The 26,192-nt window shown below is 42.9% G+C and overlaps 1 protein-coding gene and 3 long non-coding RNA genes across 16 annotated transcripts; 1 reads left to right on the top strand and 3 right to left on the bottom strand.

The window, feature by feature from the left end:
* Window positions 1–870: 870 nt before the first annotated feature.
* Window positions 871–26,192, top strand: LOC120708701. 13 transcript variants are annotated; one of them, XM_039994085.1, is made up of 23 exons: window positions 871–1,040; window positions 1,322–1,390; window positions 14,929–15,009; window positions 15,120–15,561; window positions 15,642–15,722; window positions 16,084–16,209; window positions 16,308–16,402; window positions 16,478–16,550; window positions 17,552–17,833; window positions 17,931–17,991; window positions 18,071–18,111; window positions 18,753–18,956; window positions 19,052–19,109; window positions 19,944–20,052; window positions 20,889–20,957; window positions 21,267–21,395; window positions 22,489–22,689; window positions 22,769–22,824; window positions 22,901–22,994; window positions 23,148–23,238; window positions 23,443–23,562; window positions 24,090–24,452; window positions 24,542–26,192. In XM_039994085.1, exons 4-23 carry the CDS (start codon window positions 15,394–15,396, stop codon window positions 25,937–25,939), a joined length of 3,819 nt encoding a protein of 1,272 aa, XP_039850019.1. In that variant the 5' UTR covers window positions 871–1,040; window positions 1,322–1,390; window positions 14,929–15,009; window positions 15,120–15,393; the 3' UTR covers window positions 25,940–26,192. The 13 variants fall into 13 exon arrangements, with proteins under 13 accessions (XP_039850019.1, XP_039850022.1, XP_039850023.1 ...); XM_039994083.1 differs by lacking the exons at window positions 871–1,040; window positions 1,322–1,390 and adding an exon at window positions 14,806–14,862 and having other exon boundaries at window positions 14,953–15,009; window positions 15,120–15,192; window positions 15,470–15,561; XM_039994088.1 differs by lacking the exon at window positions 15,642–15,722.
* Window positions 6,935–7,529, bottom strand: LOC120708704. The gene is made up of 2 exons (XR_005689436.1): window positions 7,290–7,529; window positions 6,935–7,148 (listed from the first exon to the last, which is right to left on the bottom strand). It is a non-coding gene; the product is annotated as an uncharacterized LOC120708704 (long non-coding RNA).
* Window positions 7,587–8,105, bottom strand: LOC120708703. Its single transcript, XR_005689435.1, has 3 exons — window positions 7,891–8,105; window positions 7,698–7,792; window positions 7,587–7,622 (listed from the first exon to the last, which is right to left on the bottom strand). It is a non-coding gene; the product is annotated as an uncharacterized LOC120708703 (long non-coding RNA).
* Window positions 12,472–13,686, bottom strand: LOC120708706. The gene is made up of 2 exons (XR_005689437.1): window positions 12,822–13,686; window positions 12,472–12,711 (listed from the first exon to the last, which is right to left on the bottom strand). It is a non-coding gene; the product is annotated as an uncharacterized LOC120708706 (long non-coding RNA).

Here is a 26,192-nt window from a genome sequence, read left to right as displayed (position 1 = left end):
CTCCTGGCTGGTCCGTAGAATGGGATACGTCTTCGGCCGGCAATGACTATGACGAGTGATACCCGGCTTGGGCTAGCTTGGTATACTTTTGGCGACGTGTTGTAGAAATCGTGTTTCATCTTCCGCTGTTTAGACTCTGAACTTATAATTATGTTTTGTAGAACTGTTTTACTTAAGTTGGTTTTGTAATAATGGTTTGAACTATTTTGTAATCACTACTGAACTTGCCTGTGTTGTAAAATTTGTGGTTGTAATATCTCTGGACTCGCCTTCGTGCGAGGTATGCTTGTTCGATCCGAGAATCGGTGGTTGTATCGGGACGTTACCCGACAGACCAAAAATTGTTCCGTTTGAAGTGCGTTTAAGCTAATGTTGCCTTTATGGTGATGGTTTACGCACTTGAGCCGGGATAATTTAGGCGGTTCTGCCACAGGAGGGGTGCAGAGAGATAGGAGAGGGGATTTGCAAAAGTGTGATTACCTAATTCAAAGATGGGTCCAGATTGTAAAATTATTCAATCCTCGATACTCCTTGGATGTTGATTCAATGACTCAGATTGAAATTTCTATAGTTTGTATGAAGAGGTTGATTTGCACATGATATATTGTCTATAACATCTGTGTGCTGCTGAACCTCTTTGTGTGACCTCCGAAAAAATATCCTTCTTCTTCTGCCTAATATCGAGCCGCTCTAAACCTGTTCGGGCCGAGCTTGAACCTTGGCGTGCTTATGGCTCGTCGGGATCTAAGGCTCTCACCGACCTCGGCTCGGTACGCTATCGAACTCCAGCTTGAGGTGGCAGGCTCGCTCGAGCTCGGCTCGTTCACAGCCCTCCCCATAGGCCCCCGCCCGTAGGGGCTCACTGCTCAAGGCCTCGGGCAGTCAGGCTCGTCTCTGTTTCCTTCCCCCTTCTCTCTGACTCTCTTCTCCCTTGGTCTCCCTTCCCTGGCGGCGACGACTTGGGAGTTGGGACTGGGCGAGCGGCGGCGCCATTCGTCACGTCGCCGCCTAGCCCTTTGCCGGCGACAAGCATCCACCAGGTATGCCCACCCCCTTCTCTTTGCTTCTGCTTTGCGAGACGGAGCACCCCAAACCCTAACAATATTTGTATTCGGATCTGATTCAGTTACATTATATTACATAAACTTCGATTTCGTTTGCAAAAATTATGCATGTATACCCATGTCCTATACTCCTATGCTGGGTCCGCCCCTGTTCTCCACTGTCCGTTTTTTTTTCGCACATGGAACTAGGGTTAGCCCTCCGCTAGCCGCACGGTTTCCTCTCCATCCTCACCTCTTCGTCCCCTCTCTCTCTGCAGGTCTGCAGGCAGTGCCGGCAAGGAGGCCCTTCCCTCCCCGCGGGCGAGCTCCCCTTCCGAAGTGGTGAGGTAAGCCTGCCCATTCCCTACCTCTCTTGTAGGCCGCTATAGGCTCCAATGAAAATAAAGCTCATAGTTGGCGTTTAAAACGACGCAAAAATACAATGATCATGTATATACTTCCATTCACTAAGTTTACGCGGTTCATTTTCCTGTTCTTTAAAATAAGAGAGATAAAAACTAGATTCATCATTCTCAGATTCTGAACCGTGTTGTATGTTCATTTCTAATAGACTTGATTTGGGATGAGCTGTGTAGACAGCATGGTTAAGGTTAGATATAGTTTTGAGCCTGTTTTCCCTTTCATACATGAATTTGGTATATATCAACTTCTGATTGCAATTTATCCTTGATTGCATTTTGGTATAAAATCATTGGTCATGCTGCTGGAGTAGTTGCTACAATGTGTGCATATATGCTGTTCATGTATAGGCGTGCAGGCCATACACCACGTGACACCTATGGTCCCTTAGTTGAAAGAGACACAATTAGGATGACAAACCTTAGGTTCATTTTCCACAATGATGACCGGCGCTGTGTAGACCAACTTTGCATGAGAGTCCCCCTTTTTCACTTATGCACATTGCTTAGGACAAAGGTGCTTGCTTGCAGACACTTAATCGCTCAATTGAGGAACACATTACCATGTTTGTGCAAGAGTTTGGCCACTTTGTAGGTTTAAGTTGATAGAGCTTAATTGAAGGGGTTCAGAAGCACTTAGCTGTTACTTCCACAAAGTCTTGTATGCTATTGGAGAGCTGCATGGAGAGATGATTCGGCTACCATCCCATGAGGTCCGCCCAAATTTTTTAAAACATCCAGAACTATTTGGTTTAGGGCCAAATTTTATAGCTGCGGCGTGGAGAGAAACACTAGCTGCTAATAATAGTCATTCTGTACTGATACAGTGATACTTGTTGGCTGTTTGGTTTAAAGCTCAGCTGGTCAAGCCAAATTTTACCATTCCCAAACAATTTGGCTGTTATTTTGCTTGGGCCAAAAAAAGGCCTCCCTGCTGGTTTCTTCACACTTCACAGATTCAAGGCATAGTTCAGCCGCTGGATTGACGCAGCCAAAGGCTGTGCAAAGGTTACATGGCAGTAGATTACAGGGCTAGCGAGCTTTAATTGCTGGAGAACAACCCTCAAATGACTAAACAGTAGTTTCAAAATTTTAATTAGCAATCTGATTGCACTGTTGTATTTATTTTGATTAAATTTACAAAACAAAATTCACTTTGACCTTGTTTTTGTGTCCAATATTTTTGCACCATGTATGACCTATATTTCGTACTCACGATATAGAATTATTCAGCCATGTTTTAAGGATTTTGGCTTGGTAGCAATCCAAACAATACCACTTGGACAACAATTTTGATCATGCTCTAATTTTTGCTGGGGCCAAACTTTGGCTTGGCCTACAGAAAACATGAACCAAACAGCCCCCTGATACCCCATATGCGAACTCAAATTAAATCTGTAGAGCATGCTACAGCTAATCCATTGGATGAATTAGCCATAGTGCTATCTATTTATGAGATGGACAACTATGTATCTATCCAATATCTTGAAACATAAATGCACATCCAAGGCTGCCAACCATTGCGATAATCCACAACCATTGCTGCCAACCTAAATAAATGCAAACAAAAAGACTTAGCAGATTAGACCCAAAACAAAAGAAGAAACAATATTAACCGGAATCGTAAAAAATAAATGGAATTGCTGTCATGAAAACTTACCATGCAACTGTAGAACCTCCTCCCCGGGAAATCACGCCACGAAATGAATCTTCCCATCTTCTCTCCGCACCGGCATAAAACGGCCGGCTCGTACTCCAAAGGACCCTAGCGGTACCGCACCGGTGACTCCCCAAAAGGCTGCTCAAGAACATGTTCCGGCGGCGGCTGGAAAGGCCCACCCGGGACGTGCACAGCCGGCTCCAGTGCCATCGTCCAGTTCGCCATGCCCTCGAAGGTCCCCGGCGACCGAGGCTGGAAGGTCCCCGGCGAGCGCCGCTGCTGCGGAGACTGCGACTGGAAGGGCCCCGGCGACCGACGCTAAAAGGCCCCTGGCGACCCTCTCCCATCCATCGGCGACCCGCCCCCTCCCATCCCGCTTCTCCGCATCTAACCCTAGCGCTGGCGGCTGCCTGAGTGGAGTGGCGAGTGCATGAGTGGAGTGGCGAGGTGTGTTGAGCTCTAAGGCACCCCGCGCTTCCCCTTTATTTGGCCCAGCTTAGACTCCCCGCGCGGGAATGGGCCTTAGGCCCGAGCGCCGGCCAGGCCGCTCAACCGTCCAGAACTCATCAACACTATAAACTCATGAAAGTGACACAGGGTTCGCCCCGTGGGTCCTTCAAAAATCAACATAGGCCCCTGAAACTCAACTTTTTGGAGGAACGCAACACCATAGTTGAGAACTCAACACTGGGCAGGAACCCAACACTATAGACGCATGAAAGTGACACGCCGTTCGGCCCGTGGGTCCTCCCGAAATCAACAAGGGCCCATGGAACATAACACTATCATTCAAAATGCAACACTATAACAATATCGTTCAGAACTCAACACTGAGCAGGAACCCAACACATGGGTCCTTCAAAAATCAACATGAGAACTCTGTTGAGCCGGTGTAAACACTATGTAGATCAACAGAGTTCTAAACGCTCCTCGCCGGTGCGGCTGCGGCTGCGCGCGCCGTCGAGCAGCTCAACACTTGGTAGGAACACAACACGATCATTTAGAACTCAACACTGGGCTAGGAACCCAACACTATAGACTGATTGAAGTTGCAGCAACTCTGAATGAAATGAATCACCCACTGAGCAGAGACAAAAGCAACACCTATTACTAACGGCAACAGTGGAACAACTTCAGAGAATAAAGCCATACAAGTAGACTGATACATGTCTTAAAACACAGCCATACAAGTAGTGTGATACAAGTCTTAAAACACAGCCACTGGACCCATTAACGACTCAACCACCTCACTTGTTTTGCTTGTACTTCACAATATCGTCAGGCAACACCACCTTATTTTCAGTGTGACAAACAAGGTATGCCACTGTCGACTTCTTGTAAGGTTCCAGCCAGTTCTGCAAATTGAAAAAAAAAACAATCTTGTAAGTTTCCAGCCAGTCGTGTGGAATTTTTTGTACATCATATCAAGGTAAAGAGGGGAATACACTAACCTTGTCACCCTTTTTCAGTTTCTTGGCATTGTCGTCCAACTTAGAAGTGAAGTTCTCAATAAAACTCATGAGCGCTGAGGCACTATCTTTGAATTCGAGTTCAGTTACAGTAACTGTGAACCTACAATCACCATATTGTTTCACCGTGAAGCCGCAATCCTTCATGGCTTTGAGTAGACAGCCCATGATAGACTTTCCTAGTCGGGATCTATCTTCAAACGACAATGCTGACGTCTTGCAAAACAGAGCTTCAATGATGGGTAGTCTTTTCGTATCGACATGAAATACAAACCATTCTTCATTCTTGTAGAAAGGAAAAAATATCTGCAAAAACACATTTATCAGAATGCTGAGTGTAATCATTGTTCCAGGAAAAAAAATCTCTACTTACGAATGTCCTCCTCATGTTTCGAAAGACTTTCACTTTGGGATCTTTGGTGGATTCGGTGTCTTTGCATACATGTGCAACATTGGTGTCTTTGAGTACAACTTTGATTTCTTCTACAAGTTGTGCAGCATCAACTTCGGAGAGTTCACCCTCTTCGGATACGTCATGTGGCGGGATGACGGCTGTGATGTTCCCTTAATTGCACTTTTCATCACAATTGAAGCATGTGATGAATGCTCTGAGAATTTTATCACCATTGTCACCTTCATTTACGTACTTTTCCAGCTGACCCCCAGTCATGGTAGTCTGCCCCACACTTAACAACTCCCGTTCATTGCTTTGCCAATAAAAAACATGATATCAGTCAATTTAATACAGCTTAAAACATGATAGAAGTCAATTTAATACAACTTATGGTTAAAAGTCCTAGACATGGGGACTCCATTCTCAAAGTATTCTAGCCAAGGCTGTGCAATGGCAATTATTTGATGGAAATGTTTCAATCTGGTATGAGCCTTGGGTTTCAGGTTAGGAAAATATTCATAATTATATAAAGGAAGATGCTCTGAATATGAATCTTCCAAGTAAAGTAGCAGATTATGGCTTCACAATCCAAAGAGATGGAATGAATCATTGCTCAAAAAAAAAAACATGATAGCAGTCAATTTAAAACATGACGAGGACGGATTTAAAACATGATAACACTTACTAGTTCAAGATATGTTTGCAGATCTCATCGTTGATCTTATCAGACGTAAACTTGTGTTTTCGCAACTTCCTAAGAGGTAAAATTTGTGTTTGCAGGCACAAGCCTCTTGCCAAACACTGGAGAAATCGTATCCTGAGAGGACATGTTGTCTTTGCCCAACTATGATACGCGGATACTTCGCAAAACTCACGTACCGGTATCGGATACCCGTACTCCACGGATACTCCGGGATACGTATCCCGTAAGTATCGGACTATTTAGGTATTTTCAAATAATAAAAATAAATCGGATACTTGTGGGATACCTGTCCGATACCTTCAAACCCTAACACCACTCAATCGCTTCGTATAAAGTTCCTCCGTTCAGCTGTGCCACCCTCTCATCCCCACTCGCGCAGCCACAAGCCCGCAGCAGCCTCGCACGGCTCCCTTGCTGTCACCGCCGCAGTGCCACCCGCCCACGCCTCCTCCTGCTCCTTCCCCGTTGCTCATCGCTCCCTTGCCGTCACCGCCGCCCGGGCACCCGCCCGTGCCTCCTCCTGCTCCTTCCCCATCGCTCGTTGCTCCCTTGCCGTCACCTCCGCCCGCCCACCCGTCCGTGCCTCCTACTGCTCCAGTGGCTGCGCGGCCTGTCCAAACAGAGGCCCGCACATCTGTTAAAGCACTATTTAGGGTGGTGCTGCGCTGCTGGAGCTCGCCGCTGGCGGGCCGCCACGGCCGCCGGAGCGCGCCTCTGGACGGCCCCGCGCGGCCGCTAGAGAGGGAGAGGATGAGCCGCGGCCTCCGGAGAAGGAGAGGAGCCGCGGCCGCCGGAGCTGGCCACTACACAGAGAAAGAGAGAGAGAGAGTCAGAGGTTGGGGAAGAAGACGACCGACATCCATTCGTGGAACAGACGAACATGTAAGATAAGGTTGGTTCTTTTTTTCTTTGCCCCTTCCCTTTTCTAATAATTATAGAACATATGAATATATGAGTTTATGACGCATTATAGTCCCTGAAACTTTTATTTATTTTTATTTTTTATATATATTGGCGTATCCCCGTATCCTTGTATTTGGAAAAATGGCGTATCGGAGTATCCCCATATCGCGTACCGGTATCCATATCCGCGTATCCGGGCAACATAGTTGCCCAACCTCTTTTTTTTGTTTGAGGATTTTTTTCTCCACCTTGCTCTTTCGCAGGTGATAATGATCCTTTGGAATCATCCATCTTTTCATACACAGTCTGCTCAGGTGACTCACTCTGCTCACGCTCTTCGTCATATGGGAATGAAACATACATATTTTCATACTCACTCGGCTGACGCTCTTCGTCAGATGGGGATGAAGCTTCGTCATTCTTTGTGTCAGTTGATAGTACAGGCTCTTCTTTTTTACCTTGCTCTTTCTCAACTGAAATATGTTCATCCTCTGGAGTCTTATCATCTCTGTTCTCTGTTTCAATTATCACTGCAGCCTCAGATTCACTGCTCTCACCTTCAATAGTAAGATCAAGTACCTGATCCTTGTCATGGTCAGTTTCAGAAATCTATTAAACAATGAACCCAGGTTAGAGTCAGGTAAAATGAAAGGTTCAAGCCAGGTAAAAGCCAAGCTTCTATGCTGGTACACTCCCACCTTTTGTTTCTTTTGCTTTGGCTGGTCAGGGTTTCCTTTCTTTTTCGTTATTGCATTGCTCTTTGTAAATGCGCCCCTGCACGTGTTGTCTTCATGCTCAAGGAGGAACCTCGCAATACGTTTGCGGCACATGAAGGCTTCGTCCTGCATTTTTATCAACAATGAGCATAATCAATAGCAATCTAATCTACAAGAGAAATATGATAAGAGCTGCCGAGTCACCAAAGCTTCTGACTTGCTACAGAAAAGGCAGGACTAACCTCACTAATGTTCTTATAGTTTTGATCCTTATATTACATTATGTACAGAAGCATATGAAAACCACAATCATCACTGCAAAAATAAGAACGTGAGCACGAATTGAGGTACTTGATAAGTTATGACATTAGGAAATAGCTAGAAATTTACTGATTGTTTTGCTTCTGAACTACTGGTGTAATAATGCTGTAGTTAGCAGATTGCAGGCCTAGTGAAGAACAAAGATGACCTTTCAGTGCATTTATCTGCAAGAGTGCAAAGGATCAGTTGAGGCAGCTTAGGGTTTAACGAAACAGTATCATTCACTTTCTTTGCAAGGCATTTGATGTTGAAAATATCTAACCAGTTGTGCATGACGTTCTGTGGAGTCCTCCAATTCATTATAGGAATCAAGAACAATTATAACTTCTATATCAGGTTCCACCACAACTAAGGACCAGTGTTCATCCATAACGAAAGGGACAAAAATTTGCAAAAAAAAAGAAACAACCAAAATATTGATGGTTATGTCATGTGCCTAAATGGTATAACGGGCCAAGTGGGTCAACTAGCCCACATCATAAGTGTCGGTACCCTACAACTGGGGTACCCACTCCTACTGTGCCAAGACTCGCGTAGTTATCCGTAACTACGCCCTAAGGAGCTGAGCAGCCGGACTCCTGGGTTCCGACTCCATCTCACCGGACCAACGGTGCCGGACCCGCTTCCCGTTTGGGGACGGGTCCGGTGTCACCACGTGTCCCAGAGGTGGAAATGCTCAGCACCTGTGGCCGCGGACCCGGACCCCCGCAGGCGGGTCCAGGACCTCCACGTGCCATCCGGACTCCCGCAGGCAGGTCCGGGACCTCCACGTGCCTACCCGGACCCCCGTGAGCTCTCGGCTCAGCAAGCTGCTCGGGTGGGGTCCGGAGCCGCCACGTGTCACGCGGGCGCGGGCGCCAGCCTTCCGCTGGAAGCTCCCTCACCCACCCGCATTAAGTGCGAGTGGTTGAGGCGGGATCTGCTGCCTCTGGGCACGGGGCAGCTTTTGTCAGTCCACACTGTGGATCGCCAGATACCGAGACAAGCATTAAAGACTCAGCGCTGCGCGCATGAGCGACGAGTCATGATGACCAGCTACTGACTGAAGCAACAGTGCACGCTGCTACAGTAGACTGAGTCAGTAGTTCGGCGCTTCATCGTGACCTCGACGCGCGACTGCAAAGGCTAGACTCTACTCTGACAGGACAACTCAAGACCATCCCTGGTCAGAAGCTACGCACAGAAGCCGACGACAAGATCTCCGGATCTGAGCCATTGAAGGCCAAAGTGTAGTTTATAATACATCGCCGGGTCCACATGTCGGGGCCCCGCTCAGTGTACGTGCTCCCCTTGGACATATAAAAGGGAGAGCACGCCCGCTAGAACACAGGAGGTTCACACATCATCTCCACAATCCAGACTCAAGCTCTAGCGAACTTCTCACTCTCGTGGGAAGGCAATACAACACACAGTGGATGTAGGGTATTACGCTCCGGCGGCCCGAACCACTCTAAATCCTGCTGTGTTCATCGTGTTCTTGAGGAAGATTGATCTAAGACTAGCTAACCCCCGAGTACACACCCTCTGGGCTAGGGCGGGTGCCTTCCGCCACCCGGCTGTGGTTTGCAGCACCACGACATTTGGCGCGCCAGGTAGGGGCGCTAGCTGGTCGCATTTCATCATCTTCTTCGTCCCCATGGTTCGCGTGGACGACGTGGAGATGACGGAGGGGGTGGCGTCCTCCACGCCACATGCCTCTCGCGTTCCTGCTCCAGGGGCAACTGTGCCTGTGGAGCAGCCACCGTTGGCGGCGGCGCGCGCCGCCCGCCGGCAAGAGTCAGGGCACCCGTCAAGGGCCCCCTCACAAGCTGCGAGCGGCGGAGCGACAAATCCCAGCTCACAGCATACCTCACTCATGAGAGGAAGCCCGCTCCGGCGGAAAGCCGACTCCAGTCGCACCAAGCCCGCTCCGGCGGACTGCCGACTCCGGTCGCACCAAGCCCGCTCCGGCGGAAAGCCGACTCCGGTCGCACCAAGCCGCTCCGGCGGAAAGCCGACTCCGGTCGCACCAAGCCCGCTCCGGCGGAAAGCCGGCTCTAGTGGCTCTCTCCGGCGGAAAGCCGACTCCGGTCGTACCCCCGACTCTACATCTCTGTAAGTCCTACTCTTAGAGGCCCAGCAGGGAATAAAATCTTTTCCTTTGTAACTATGTAGTACTTCCGTGTGGTCCAGTCCGGTGAGCCTCCCCCGTGGAGGGGTCCGGACCTCTGCGAACCAGGTTCAGGGAAGCGTATTCACCCTCCGGGGAGGTCCGGAGCCGTGTAGCCGCTTAGCCTGGTTCCGTACCCTAAGCCTGCATGCTCTACCTCCCTAGGGTGAGTACCGTAGTACCTAAGACTGGGGGCCCGGAGGTCCGGACAGCTCCGGCCTCATAAACCCGTGTTCTGGCTTACATCGCACATCTCATGTACATCTAGTTATAAAGGAAAAGTTTATTCTCAGTTCGCCTCTAAGGATGTTACATTCCAATTTCGATCTACGCATTCTGTTTGCGCTAACCCCCACGTGGCTTCTTACTCTTGTGCGGTGATTGTGGTCCGAATTGAGTTGGCTAGTTAGTGACTTAGCTCGAGACCCCTCATGGAAGAGAGGGGTTCGGACCCCTGGGAACCTGCAGGTTCAGGGAAGCGCACTCATTCTCCGGGGAGGTCCGGAGCCGTGTAGCCGCTTAGCCTGGTTCCGTACCCTAAGCCTGCACGCACCACCTCCTGTGAATGAGTGCCGTAGTACCTAGGACTGGGAACCTGGAGGTCCGGACTTTCTCTTAACCTAAAGGCCGGCCCCTTGAGCTTCGTTCACTGAACCTAGCTATCCATCTCAAAGGATTACAGCCAACAGGATTTGGGACCCGTGGGCACGCTACTAAGCATCTACCTTGAGTCATGTGCAGGTCCAAACGTGATGATGCAGCAGGTGACCCAAGGGATGGACGATACAGGGCAAGACCCTTGCGGCGCGCACCGCTGGGTGCCAGAAGCAGCCAAGTTGCTCACAGTAGTGGCCCCACCTGCGGGTTCGTTGCCTCTCCCGAGGCGGGCCCGGGGGCCACTGTCGGTACCCTACAACTGGGGTACCCACTCCTACTGTGCCAAGACTCGCGTAGTTATCCGTAACTACGCCCTAAGGAGCTGAGCAGCCGGACTCCTGGGTTCCGACTCCATCTCACCGGACCAACGGTGCCGGACCCGCTTCCCGTTTGGGGACGGGTCCGGTGTCACCACGTGTCCCAGAGGTGGAAATGCTCAGCACCTGTGGCCGCGGACCCGGACCCCCGCAGGCGGGTCCGGGACCTCCACGTGCCATCCGGACTCCCGCAGGCAGGTCCGGGACCTCCACGTGCCTACCCGGACCCCCGTGAGCTCTCGGCTCAGCAAGCTGCTCGGGTGGGGTCCGGAGCCGCCACGTGTCACGCAGACGCGGGCGCGGGCGCCAGCCTTCCGCTGGAAGCTCCCTCACCCACCCGCATTAAGTGCGAGTGGTTGAGGCGGGATCTGCTGCCTCTGGGCACGGGGCAGCTTTTGTCAGTCCACACTGTGGATCGCCAGATACCGAGACAAGCATTAAAGACTCAGCGCTGCGCGCATGAGCGACGAGTCATGATGACCAGCTACTGACTGAAGCAACAGTGCACGCTGCTACAGTAGACTGAGTCAGTAGTTCGGCGCTTCATCGTGACCTCGACGCGCGACTGCAAAGGCTAGACTCTACTCTGACAGGACAACTCAAGACCATCCCTGGTCAGAAGCTACGCACAGAAGCCGACGACAAGATCTCCGGATCTGAGCCATTGAAGGCCAAAGTGTAGTTTATAATACATCGCCGGGTCCACATGTCGGGGCCCCGCTCAGTGTACGTGCTCCCCTTGGACATATAAAAGGGAGAGCACGCCCGCTAGAACACAGGAGGTTCACACATCATCTCCACAATCCAGACTCAAGCTCTAGCGAACTTCTCACTCTCGTGGGAAGGCAATACAACACACAGTGGATGTAGGGTATTACGCTCCGGCGGCCCGAACCACTCTAAATCCTGCTGTGTTCATCGTGTTCTTGAGGAAGATTGATCTAAGACTAGCTAACCCCCGAGTACACACCCTCTGGGCTAGGGCGGGTGCCTTCCGCCACCCGGCTGTGGTTTGCAGCACCACGACAATAAGATCCATACAATTTCTAAAAAGCTACTGCCATATCTACAATTCCTAAACAGCTACTGCCATATCATGCAGGTAAAATCCCAGGTTGTAGCAGGTAAAATCTAAGGTTACAGGCAGGTAAAAGGTGTAGGTGTGTAGCAGGTAAAATCCAAGGTTACAGGCAGGTAAAAGGTGTAGGTGTGTAGCAGGTAAAATCCAAGGTTACAGGCAGGTAAAAGGTGTAGGTAAAAGTTGAGCATTCAAGGAATTCTAAGCTAACAACTATTATATCAAAGAGCCAAATTTAAGAATACAAATAGAATTGGAAAAAGGTACAAACCGTATGTATTTTCTGTTTGTCATAGCTGTTAAATTCTCTTTCGAGAAAACAAGATCTTTTATTCTTCCCTAACAATTGTTCATGGGAAAAAAATCATGGTGAAATTGCTAAACAACATAAATTCATTGAAAGTAGTAATATTGCTAATTGGCACTTACTACAGCACCAAGTGAAAGCATAATCCGGTCATCCCATGATTTGTTCCATATGAGCCCGAGAGCTTCCAAAACGTCATCTTGTGCATGTGACCACCTGGTTTGAAGTTCTGAACAAATAAATCCTCCATCATCCCCACGCCATGTATTTGCATTACACAATTGTTTTTCATCAGCGCTTTTATTTTTGTGTCTTAAATTTGGGCCATGTTTTTGATCTCATTATACATCTTAGACAAGATAGAATGTTCCGCAACAATCTTCTTTAAATCTTCATTATTTTGCAACTGGAGGTCCTTTATTTTTTTTAATTTCTTCCATCAACTTGGTTTGATCGGACTCAATTTTGCTGTTTATTTCTTTCAAAAGAATACCCTCCTCACCCTTATCAACCTCACTTTCCTTGAGCAAATCTTCCACAGATGGAATTTGAATCACTATCTGTTATCCTGCAACCTGAAAGGCCAAGGGAATAAAAAATGAATGGTAAAATCGTAGGTTCCAGTTCACTTGATAGCATTGATCTTAATGGATTTATAAACACTAAAGTAGGGATCTGTCCTAACCTTTTGCTTTCCGGAAGCTAGTTTATTTACTTTGGGGGTTGAGGCTTGGCCTTGTGCTGCTTGGTCTTGTGCTTGGCAATCTGAAAGGCACCAATGTAAAGACAATATCTTTTTAATACTCTGTAGTAGAAAATGACTGTAGTAGAAGCATGCCACACTTACCTCTTGTGTGACATTCATTGTATCCTTAATATTCTTTACCATGTCTTCAATTTTTTTGTCATCATAGCGTCCAATGAGTGGACCAGCCGGTGTTTCTTCCAGCCCAGGTTGCGGCTCAAGAGTTTCAAGCAAACATATCTGTAAAGCAGCACAATCGGTCAAAGCACAACTTTTATCATGTTCGGTCAAAGCACAACTTTTATCATGTTCGGTCAAAGCACAACTTTTATCATGTTCGTAAAAGAAATTGTTCTGAAGATTCTCACTTACCAACAGCAGAAGCACCCTTGTATTTTTTATGGTGGTTTTGCCCTATTTTTCCATGTAGTGATTTTATTTTTCAGATCTTGACAAACATATCTGCACCAATTATACTTTTCCGTGCTCTCAATGTAAGAGCACATCCCCACGTGCTGCAAAGTGGGCACATTGCTCGCCGTTGTTAGGAGCAGCTTGCATAGCACAATGCAGAAGAAAGCATGGGCTTGCTGTTGCTTATTTTCGACAGATTTCATGTACTTCAATAACACATCGAAAGAGATTTTTTTGTTTTCTTGCATTCTCTCTTTAGATTTAACGCAAGTCACTACATCATATCCCTTATCTTTCAGCACCTTTCAAAATTCGTAGTACTCCTTGCTCCAGTTTTTGTCATCCATTAATATATCTCCAGCAGGGAGACCAAGGATACGTTGCACTACCTCAGATGTGATCTTTATTCGATTCTCATTGGAAATTACAATTGTAAAGGACTCATCGTTAGAGCTGACGTCGCACTTGTCCATTATGACCATGATTGTCTCAATGGAACAAAGTTTCGTAGCATTGATCTCTAGAATGCCACCAAAACCACAATCTTTCACAAATTCCTTTGCTTGTGGAGATAGACATTCAGCAGCCTTAATAATGGAATTAGGTTCACAGTGCGAACTTATGTTGCTTTTGCCAGTTTTAGTATTCTCCTGGATTGAACGGCCGGGAGGTAGGGGAGAGCAACATAGGTTCGCACTGTGAACCTAATTCCATTATTAAGGCTGCTGAATGTCTATCTCCACAAGCAAAGGAATTTGTGAAAGATTGTGGTTTTGGTGGCATTCTAGAGATCAATGCTACGAAGATTTGTTTCATTGAGACAATCATGGTCATAATGGACAAGTGCGATGTCAGCTCTGACGATGAGTCCTTTACAATTGTAATTTCCAATGAGAATCGAATAAAGGTCACATCTGAGGTAGTGCAACGTATCCTTAGTCTCCCTGCTGGAGATATATTAATGGATGACAAGAACTGGAGCAAGGAGTACTACGAATTTTGGAAGGTGCTGAAAGATAATGGATATGATGTAGTGACTTGCGTTAAATCTAAAAAGAAAATGCAAGAAAACAAAAAAATCTCTTTCGATGTGTTATTGAAGTACATGAAATCTGTCGAAGATCAGCAACAGCAAGCCCATGCTTTCTTCTGCATTGTGCTATGCAAGCTGCTCCTAACAACGGCGAGCAATGTGCCCACTTTGCAGTACGTGGGGATGTGCTCTTACATTGAGATCACGTAAAAGTATAATTGGTGCAGATATGTTTGTCAAGATCTGAAAAATAAAATCACTGTATGGAAAAATAGGGCAAAATCACCATAAAAAATCCAGGAGTGCTTCTGCTGTTGGTAAGTGAGAATCTTCAGAACAATTTCTTTTACGAACATGATAAAAGTTGTGCTTTGACCGATTGTGCTGCTTTACAGATATGTTTGCTTGAAACTCTTGAGCCGCAACCTGGGCTGGAAGAAAAACCGGCTGTTCCACTCATCAAACGCTATGATGACAAAAAAAATTGAAGACATGGTAAAGAATATTAAGGATACAATGAATGTCAGACAAGAGGTAAGTGTGGCATGTTTCTACTACAGAGTATTAAAAAAATATTGTCTTTACATTGGTGCATTTCAGATTGCCAAGCACAAGGCCAAGCAGCACAAGGCCAAGCCTCAACCCCCCAAAGTAAATAAACTAGCTTCCGGAAAGCAAAAGGTCAGGACAGATCCCTACTTTAGCGTTTATAAATCCATTAAGATCAATGCTATCAAGTGAACTGGAACCTACGATTTTACCATTCATTTTTTATTCCCTTGGCCTTTTAGGTTGCAGGACAACAGATAGGGATTCAAATTCCATCTGTGGAAGATTTGCTCAAGGAAAGTGAGGTTGATAAGGGTATTCTTTTGAAAGAAATAAACAACAAAATTGAGTCTGATCAAACCAAGTTGATGGAAGAAATTAAAAAAATAAAGGACCTCCGGTTGTAAAATAATGAAGATTTAAAGAAGATTGTTGCGGAACATTCAATCTTGTCTAAGATGTATAATGAGATAAAAAAACAGGGCCCAAATTAAAGACAAAAAAATAAAAGCGCTGATGAGAAACAATTGTGTAATGCAAATACATGGCGTGGGGATGATGGAGGATTTATTTGTTGAGACCTTCAAACCAGGTGGTCACATGCACGAGATGACGTTTTGGAAGCTCTCAGGCTCATGGAACAAATCATGGGATGACCGGATTATGCTTTCACTTGGTGCTGTAGTAAGTGCCAATTAGCAATATTACTACTATTTTCAATGAATTTATGTTGTTTAGCAATTTCACCATGCTTTTTTTCCCAGGAACAATTGTTAGGGAAGAATAAAAGTTCTTGTTTTCTCGAAAGAGAATTTAACGGTTATGACAAACAGAAAATACATACGGTTTGTAGCTTTTTCCAATTCTATTTGTATTCTTAAATTTGGCTCTTTGATATAATAGTTGTTAGCTTAGAATTCCTTGAATGCTCAACTTTTACCTACACCTTTTACCTGCCTGTAACCTTGGATTTTACCTGCTACACACCTACACCTTTTACCTGCCTGTAACCTTAGATTTTACCTGCTACAACCTGGGATTTTACCTGCATGATATGGCAGTAGCTGTTTAGGAATTGTAGATATGGCAGTAGCTTTTTAGAAATTGTATGGATCTTATGATGTGGGCTAGTTGACCCACTTGGCCCGTTATACCATTTAGGCACATGACATAACCATCAATATTTTGGTTGTTGTTTTTTTGCAGATTTTTGTCCCTTTCGTTATGGATGAACACTGGTCCTTAGTTGTGGTGGAACCTGATATAGAAGTTATAATTGTTCTTGATTCCTATAATGAATTGGAGGACTCCACAGAACGTCATGCACAACTGGTTAGATATTTTCAACATCAAATGTCTTGCAAAGAAAGTGAATGATATTGTTTCGTTAAACCCTAAGCTGCCTCAACTGATCCTTTGCACTCTTGCAGATAAATGCACTGAAAGGTCATCTTTGTTCTTCACTAGGCCTGCAATCTGCTAACTACAGCATTATTACACCAGTAGTTCAGAAGCAAAACAACCTGTAAATTTCTAGCTATTTCCTAATGTCATAACTTATCAAGTACCTCAATTCGTGCTCACGTTCTTATTTTTGCAGTGATGATTGTGGTTTTCATATGCTTCTGTACATAATGCAATATAAGGATCAAAACTACAAGAACATTAGTGAGGTTAGTCCTGCCTTTTCCGCTGAGACATACTTGGCTTGAGTACGAGTGCTGGACTGAACAGTAGCAACAAAATAAACTACCATATCACCAAGAAATACACTATAAGCCATTGCATAACTAACCTACCTACCAGGCTAGTCAATTACAAACCAAATGAAGTGCAGAAACTAAATTCATTGATTAGCCAAAGAGTAACAACATAGCAAGATTAGTAGGTCACCTAACAAAAAAGGGCAAATGTCCCAGAAGGTTACACACAAAATTCCACCACTGACTGTCAAGTCGGACTCGCAATGATTCAGAAATGCAGCACCACATCGAGTTTCACATGAAAAATAGATGTCTCTGCTACTCAATTCAGCAGGAAGTAGAGATAGACTGAGGCTAAGGACGCATGATTAGAGCTTGTGGAAGGAATGACTTTTGGTGCTGATAGGGATTGGATTTGGAGAGGGAGGGGGTGGCCTGGGGGTGGTGATGGATCCTCACCTATGTGCATCTCTCATGTGTTAAGTAACATGCACTAAAGAACTTGTGGCTTTATGAAACTTTGACCTCAGATCCTGTGGTTGAAATTTACTATCTTAAAATTGTACTCCCTCCGTTCCAAATTATAAGACATCCCAAGAATCTTGGAGAGTCAAAGCAATCTCAAGTTTGACCAAGACTATAGAGAAAAATTTAAAGATTTATGGTATCAAATTGATGTACTATGAAAATATAACTAATAAAGAATCTAATGATACTTAGTTTATATAATAAATATTATTATTCTATTATATAAATTTGGTCAAACATAAAAAACTTTGACTCTCCAAGATTGTTGGAATGTCTTATAATTTGAAACGGAGGGAGTATTGAGCTAAAAAGCCTCGAGGATCTCTATTTCAGTGCATTTGTTTCAGCTATCAAATGATCAATTGAGTAACGTAACCCTGGTTTGTGATTGTCATTTGTCACCTAATATATTCTTTTGTTTTGCATTTCTTTCTTTGTGCCAGGCCAGAAAGTTACAGATGAATCATGCTGAAGTCTCTGGTTTGTTAAGTGTTGGTATGCATGAAACAGATGTGGGTGGAGAATCATATGCAGTTGAATATCCTAAAATGGATCAGGATACTTCCCATGAAACAACCAAATTTGATGTAGTAATGGCAACTTCGGCATTGTATACTGATAATATCAATACCAATGCTTGCTTGGATGAACATCAAATGTCAGGAATTCAGCCTATGGAGGAAATTAAATTTGGCAATGCACAACCCTTTGAGCTTCTATCGAAAGTATATATTTATTTACCTATCTGTTCATAAAATTAATTATTCCTGTTCTGTTCACTGCATTTTGTTTGTTAACCAATAATTGTTTGGCTTCTATTAGGGAACGGCAGCTGATTCTGAGGAAGAAAGCATGCCATCTAGCCCTGACACTTCGTCTACCGGTAACTATGATATGCCTAGTAATATGCTTGACTTTTGTAATAACCTCTGCTTGATGTCTTCAATTCTGTGCAATTTCAGGTTACATGGAGCAAAATCTGCAACATATGTATGATGCGCTGGTATATCTCCTTGTGTTAAACTACAATTTATGATTGTATGGTCAACATTTTGGATAGAATGCTATATGCTTGAAACCATGCTTCTGTGGTTTTGTTGTGCTTCATCTTGACATTTTCCCAGTGAACATGCCTTGTCAGTTTAGTCTTTTGAGGAAAGTGAGTAACTGCATTGGTTATTGATATGCAGTGGGGTTATTAAAAACAATCATCATTAGGATATTTAAAGCGTTCGATTACTGATCTTGGTCGGTGACATGATTTGTAAGCTAATCATTTTTTTGGCCTTGAAAGAGTAGTTAAGTGTGAACTCACTGAACTGTTTACATCCTTCTGTCTCTCTTCTTGTTATTCCCTGAGTTATATAACATACAGATTCTTTTAGGAAAAATGTTTAGGGTTACTTAAATTCTTCTACTATGTTTTTTTAAAATTACGATATACTGCTTATAACGGAATTTTGTTGTTTTCCATTAAAAATTACCCCAAAAGTATTTATATATTTGATGTTTTTGAAGCTTGCTGCAATTTTAGATGCTTAATATATTTTATGCTGCAGTTCAATCTTTGCCACCTTTGTCTTCAAAATATATGCTTAAAGTCGCAGACATCTATAATTTCCTTTTATTTTTGGCTCTTTTTAGGTTGACAAAGTACAACCAGTTGTGCTTAGTCCTGCCTTTATAACATGTGACAAAACTTTGCACCTTGAGCCTCACCTTACTTTCTCATTCGATGGGATCAAAATTGAGTATTTGGATTTAAATTCCTTTGAAGACAAGAAGATGATAGCTTTACAATGGGAAATCTCAAATATTATTTCCATCAGTTGTAAATGGGCTCAGAATGTAAGCAATTCACTTTGTTTTATTTTATTTTATTATCACTATCCCTCTTGTTTCATACTTTTCACAGTTCAATATCAATGTACCATCGTCACCAGGTTGGATCTGCCTTGATAACACTCCTTGCTGGACCCAAAGCAGAAACTGGAAATGCAGGTACCAGATGTGCTTTCCCCCATATTACGACGCTACATGACACATAATGCTCATGTATGATTCATATGATGCTTGCGGTTGAAGATAGCACTGTGGTCAATTCTTGAGGTTTTTAAAAGTCTCAGAGCTACCCTCTTTAGGTCGCATGTAAGTTTGAGATGTTTCTGGTCTTGTTTGGCTACTGTGGGATAGGGCTAGGTGGTTCCGCCTTTTTTTTTTTTGCCCTTTTCCATCTCTTTGTGTTTGCCATTTCTATCTAATCACCTCTAGGTGCAGTTTGTATGCCATCCATTCAACAAGCCTTGAACACTTGCGGCATGAAGGTGCAGGTTGCCTTCTCTCGCTTTACTAAATAGACATTATTCGGGGATTGGGATTAAATATACCCAGATTTGGGTGGCACCACTTCGAGTCCAACTACTCATTATGTCCTCAGGCATCCCATGCTTTTTGCTCACTGCCTGTCCATTAACAATGCAAAGAGGGGATGGAACGAAGGAGACATTATGATCATTTCGATAGCTTATTTTTGCCTTCTATCCTTGTAAATTGACAAAACTCTGAATTGTTGGGGAAAACTTGAACTTAGACATATGTAATGGAAAGTCTCAAGTTGAGGTCCATCGACGGGCAAATATGCCATTTCTTCTTGCTCATTTCATTTGAGGCTTGGTTTCAACATTAGATATTGTTGTTGCATATATCTAGGCTCAGATGAGTTCATTAAGAAAAATGATAGTAACTCTAGTGGAAGCAGCCTTTATTTATATAATTTTGAGATTGTGATGCTCCTTGCTTCTTACCAACTAGTTTGTTTTTTTATATATTCTATAGGTCCTGTTAGAGTACAATTTTGTCTTCTTGATTCACAATGGCCAAGGAGACAACAGAAGATCTGGGAACTCGGACCAAGATATCAAGAAATATGGAAGGAAATCCCATCGTAAGTTATGGATAAAGTTTTTGCTCGCTGAATATTGAGTTAATTTCAGTGTACTTCTCCAATCGTAAATATAAGTCGTTTTAGCCTTGGTCAGATGAATTAAAGATTTGGATAAATGGTTATGCTATCCTTAATAAATGGTCATGCGAGTAAGAAAGAGTGGACCAATAGTACTTCAAACATAGTTCAACTTGTATTTGTGATTCCATGAATATGGCTGAAACAAATTGTATTTACAAAAGGAGGAACTATCGAAATTTTCTACTGTGGAATGTATTGATGAATGTATTTGCATCATATGTTGTATGGATATGTTTATGTTATTCTCGGGCCATGTTGATTGGGTGTTATTCATGCTAACATATTAGTTAGAGAACAAACAGTGTAATACCAATTCATTGACCATAGTTTAGAATAAACTTTTTTCAGTTGGATATTGCTCATATCTGATTAGTGTTAACTACCAGACATAGAGAAATGGATTTTATTTGATAGACCAGGGATATGTCTATCAGAATTAACTGTTGAGCCTATAGTACAGCAGAGAATAGTTGTGTCTTTTGTTCAACAATTTTGCCACGTAATACTTGAAATTACAAAATCTAGTAAGTGTAAGTTAAGTAGTTAACCGAGTTGGAGTTTTTTTTTTGGTTTGTTTTTTTGGGCTATAGTTTCTTTTAGGCTTGTGTTGGATATGGGTATCCTGTATCAAGCACGGGCATAGACTATAAGAGGGTGAATATTATTCTAATCGTCAGTTTGAGTTTGATACTTTTGATGTTATGCTCTTAAGTGAAGTTTGCACCTTTTTAAAGATAATTAAATGCATTTTTCAGAGATGAGTTTACATCGGAGGATTGGAGCATTGAACCCAGTCTGTTTTTTCCTAGGCAATACTTTTCAAGGTGTGTATATGACAATTGCACGACTCTCTCCTGTTGTTTTTCACCCTTTCTCTGAGAAGTCTAGAAATTGTTAAGGCTTTGTGACATTCATTTCCGCAGTCGATGTTTTACATCCTGACAAATGATTATCTTTACAATACCTGAACCCTATTTGAGACAATACTTCCAGTAAGGAAAATATATGTACTTTCTGCCTGTGATATTATTACTCAGAAGCTACATTTCATTTTTTCTCTCTCCATATTTGGCAATTTGCACTTGTTAGTTGTCATGCTTATTTTTTTCTGTAATTTGTTTTCATTGGTTCAGCACTGACGACTTTGAAGATATAATCTATCCCCAAGGAGATCCTGATGCTGTTTCCATTAGCAAAAGGGATGTTGAGCTCCTTCTTCCTGAAACTTTTGTCAATGATACAATAATTGACTTTTATATCAAGTAGGTTGAAACTTTTTCTGGACAGCATCCTGTCTTGAAAGCTTTAGTTGTTAAATATCCTATTACATTTCTGTACTTCTATAGTAATATATATACACACATCTCCTGGTTTTTCACATAATTTTGTTGCTTTGATTACACTAGTTTTTCTTTCTATGTTGACGTTTGTCATGTAACATGCAGCTGGTTGCTGCATGTCGGAACTTTTGACTCTTTCAAGATTTTGTCTTGTTACTTTAATCTAAGGAAAGGATTGAAATTAGACTTTTGACAAGTGAAGTATTCCATTTTAAATTTGTTGAGACGTATGAAGAATTAATAATGACACATGTATGGTGGGTTTCAGTTCATTAAAGACTGTCTAATGCAGATTTATGAAGATTCCTGTAAAATCCTCACATCCCACACATGCTATGAAATCACATAATGTTTTTGAAGAAAAGTACTCTGTGTATTGAAACATTGCTTCTGCCCACAAGTCATGATATGAAAGGGAACTGACAAAATACCTGAGCAATCAACTAGAGAGATACCGATTGCGGGGTAGTTAGAAGGAATAAAAAAGAAATTTGACAGAGGCCCAAACACCAAAAGTTCCACTGAATTAGGTACAAAGCAGATTTTGTGAGGCATAATTTAATTTTAAAATTTGGCAAACTCCTAAATTAGGCAAAAACCAGCAGTATGCACCGCTGCTGTTGAAATCAAGATTTCTTTATTAAACTCCAGGCGACAAGTTACTAATATCTGAAGTTGTTAATGTTGCTTTTGTTTCACCTCATATTTCTCTGTTCTTTTAACAATCCTGAAATTCTGATGTTAATGAAATCAGATATTTTTTCAAGATGAATTTGATTGTTAAACATTTAATGTGCAAACTTCTTATTTTCAAATATGACAATCTGTTGGTTCTGAATACAGCATGCCAATGAAGAATATTCTTTTTCATTAGTTATTCTTGCTTTTTTAAGACCTCCATTTGGCCTTTTCTGTTTAAAGCAGATTGATTCTTTATTATTTGTGCTTAGCTTTAAGTAGTTCTGCAGTGTGGTTTTTACTTGTATTAAGTCAGTCCTTAATTTATGTTCTGCAGATACTTGACCACAAGAATTGAATCTACCGAGAAGCGCAGGTTCCACTTCTTTAATAGCTTCTTTTTTCGCAAGCTGGCAGATCTTGACAAAGATCAGGGGAGAGCTCCAGAAGGTAGAGCAGCCTTCTTACGTGTTCGCAAATGGACCCGCAAAATAAATGTATTTGAGAAGGATTTTCTGTTCATTCCAGTCAACTTCAAGTAAGAACCCTATGGCATAAAGGTCATGCTTATGTCACGATAATCAATGTAAAATATTAATTATGTGCCTGTTTTGCAGCTTGCACTGGAGCTTAATTGTTATTTGCTATCCTGGAGAAGTGGCGACATTTAAAGGCATGGATGTAAATTGAAAAGTGAACTTGTGAAAAAAATTTAGAAGTGTTTTTCTTTACATGCTGTGTTGCTGCAGATGGAGATACGAAGCTCTCAGCTAAAGTTCCATGTATTTTACACATGGATTCACTTAAAGGAAGTCATACTGGACTCAAGGACATCATTCAAAGGTAAGTCTATTTCATAGGAATGGTACATTTGCTACTTTTGTGTAATGACTTGTTGACTCTTTCGCCCATAACTTTCTGTTTTTTCTGCAAATCCACACTCATTGTAATCAATATATGGTGGATCGTGTGTTAAGTTTGATTCTTTCCGCACAGTTATTTATGGGAAGAGTGGAAAGAAAGGCACCCTGAATCAGCATCAGATAATTCGGACAAATTCTTGAACTTGAGATTTGTTTCCCTTGAGGTTTGTACATAAAAAGTTTCAGCACCTGTCATCCTTTTCTAAATCCCTAGGTGAAATTCTTTTTTGAAGTACTTATATTCATTTCTACCAACCAAAGAGGCCATTTTACATGTATGCAAACCGACATTTAGAATTTTGACTTTTCCTATAGCTTTGGTGTTCTAATTTTGGATTGTAATCCAACTATGTTATATTTGTGGGCAGCTCCCTCAACAGGATAATTCATTTGATTGCGGCTTGTTCTTGCTCCATTATGTGGAATTATTTTTGATGGATGCTCCAAGGAACTTCAATCCACTGAAGATTGATGTATTTTCTGGCTTTGTGAGTTCCGAAATCTTAATTTGTTTTCTTTGTTGTTTAGTGGTGGCCTGTTGTTTCTTTGCCATTCTCAGGTAAAGTAGTTTGCCTGGTTTTGAAGCACAAAATGTTGTTGCCGTTGTGAACTCTGTCAGAACTGTGCTAACTGTTTCTTGATTATTGGTGTAATCTATTTTATACTTGGTTGCTAATTTCGATAGTGAAAATTGTACTCTAACCTAAAGTATAGTTGGTGAATTTAAGTTGGATGATGTGAATATTTATAATCTTGTGGAATTATGAGTGATATATTATTTATCTTTAGGCATGTAACTTTTTGTTACTAAAACCTTGCCTTGGCATTAATTTGGTTTGACTATGCCTTTCTTTTTCCCCCTTCATGTGTGCTTTCGCCATTTAATTCTGGTTTTCTTCAAACTTAGTTATCACAGAATCCTTGAAGAGAAAACTTATCATATGAAATATTTTTAGTTTGGATTTTTAACAGTTATGTTTATCTTTTGAAATTTTGCTGTTAATGTACGTTTCAGCTTAGTGGTGATTGGTTTGCACCTGCTGAAGCTTCTCTCAAGCGATCGGTTGTCCGAAAGTTAATTCATGAGGTGCTGACAGGATCGTTTCAGAATCACCCTAAGCTAGCTTGCAGTGGCGAGCAGCTTGATGAAAGACATCAAAGATGCTCAAATGCTGAGCAGGAATCAGCTAATGAATTTCTTGCTCAGAGGTGCACTGCTGGTGACCCTGAAACAGTTTGCACAGTTCATGATGGCACTCATGAAATACAGCCATCCAAGTCCATCTGTTTAAATGATTCCGAAGAAAAGGGGTTGCCTGTTTCTGGGTGCTTGTTGGACACTGGAAAGGTTTCAATTGTCGATGCACAGAATCTACAGGTATATTTATTTGTTGATGGCTTTACATACTTTGCTTTAGCTTGGTTACTAATACATTGATATGTTGGTATTTGATTGTTTGGTGGCAGGTTTATGCACCAGACATGGAAAATGTTTGCCTGTCAAGCCAAGCTGAGAAAAATGAGCCAGTTATTGCAGAATCTAACAATCAACTTAATATGAGATCATGTGCCCCAGGACAAGATGAAGTGCTCAAGGGATCAAATTGTGTGGTAACAGATAAGGAACATGGAGAATCTTTGTTTGCTTCTTTGGATGATAACCAAGAAGTTTCCAGTAGAACAGAAGTTGAGATGCAGGACATTATGGTTTCCACGAGCTGCTCAATTTCTGAAATTACTGCTCAGGTAATTGCCTGTCAAGAACATTCTTTCCAAAGAAGTGCAGACATTGGGGATGAGTGCTTTAGACCTTCTCAAGATGTGGCTTCTGTCATGACTCTCGACTCCATCACAGTTGATGATGGACCAAATTCAGAAAGAAATGCAGCTGAAGGTGATCGTGGTGACCATCATGAATATACGGATTCAGTCACAGTCGGCGACGACAAAGATGTTGCTGATACGAAGTGTGAAGATAATCTTGTGGATCCTATAATAGGAGAAAGTGCTATCATCGAGAATGTGAAGGAAAACAACACAACTGATCCTGTAACAGTAGAAAATGCCATCATCGAAAATGTGAAGGATATTAGCACAACTGCCGACGATGTCAATCATGGTGAGCTGTATGTTTCATCTCAGTTGCCAGAAGGAAACATTGACAGTGGTGTGACTGTTAGTGGTTCTGAGTCGAAATTCGGAAGCCCCGATAATGGTATGGCTGGTGCTAGCACAGTTCCCTCTGACTTGAAAGAGCAAACTATTGAAAAAGTAGTGGCAGGCGACTTTACACATGAAAGTAACATAAATGCCAAGAATAGGTCCGAGTTGGAAGTGGGAAATACTGGATATAGTATGACTGGTGTTAATACAGTTTCCTCTGTCATGAATGAGGGAAACACTGACCGAATAATATCAGGTGGTTGTACAAATGCAACTGATGTAAATGCTGATGGTGAGGGTTCTGGCAATTACAAATACTCAGCAATGGACAGTGCAGTTCCTTGTGAAGATGAGACAACCTGCACTGATGGTGTGATTCCATCCATGGACGTGCCCTGCAGGACTATGAATGAAACAGTTTTGGAGGACAAACCTTCCGATGCTAAAAGGCCTCTGCCCGATGGCCCCTGTGAACTTGTTGATAGACCTTGCATGCCGAAGAATGAAACGTCAGAGAACACATCTCTTGATGGTAAGAGGTCTGCACCTGATGGCACCTGCGAAGAGAATCCTGGTGACAAGTGTATACAGAATGATGATGGTCAGAGCACTGATGCAAAAATAGAGAGGCATTACAAGCGACGGAAGGTTCGGGCCTTAGAGAAACAGCAAAGCTTCTCGGGTGCCTCATCGTTAGATTAGATTATGGTTGATGTGAAGCATAGTTTTAGCTTGTGCTATATATATAGATATATAACCCTTCTCGTCCTTAGGCCATATGCTGCTATATTTATGTAATACAGGGTACTTTGACTAATGACTGTAGAAATGACAAAAAAAAAGCCCGTGCGAGATGCTGAATAGCAGATTTCTGCTTGACACTCTCATTTTGTATACTGAAAGAGACCATGAGGTGCTAAAATATTTTGTGCAAATGCACAAGCAAATTGCTGGA

Source organism: Panicum virgatum, chromosome 5K (genome assembly GCF_016808335.1).
Source record: "Panicum virgatum strain AP13 chromosome 5K, P.virgatum_v5, whole genome shotgun sequence".
Taxonomy (NCBI): Eukaryota; Viridiplantae; Streptophyta; class Magnoliopsida; order Poales; family Poaceae; genus Panicum; species Panicum virgatum.
Note: the sequence above shows the minus strand (reverse complement) of the source record. Positions and strands in the feature narration are given on the sequence as shown.

Bases quoted from the DNA above. Each gene is read 5' to 3' on its own strand.
- LOC120708701 (XM_039994083.1), top strand. From the start codon at position 14,821: ATGGTAAAGAATATTAAGGATACAATGAATGTCAGACAAGAG. The intron at 15,723-16,083 runs GTTTGTAGCTTT...GTTTTTTTGCAG, and splicing joins ACAAACAGAAAATACATACG to ATTTTTGTCCCTTTCGTTAT. The intron at 17,992-18,070 runs GTAACTATGATA...GTGCAATTTCAG, and splicing joins CCCTGACACTTCGTCTACCG to GTTACATGGAGCAAAATCTG.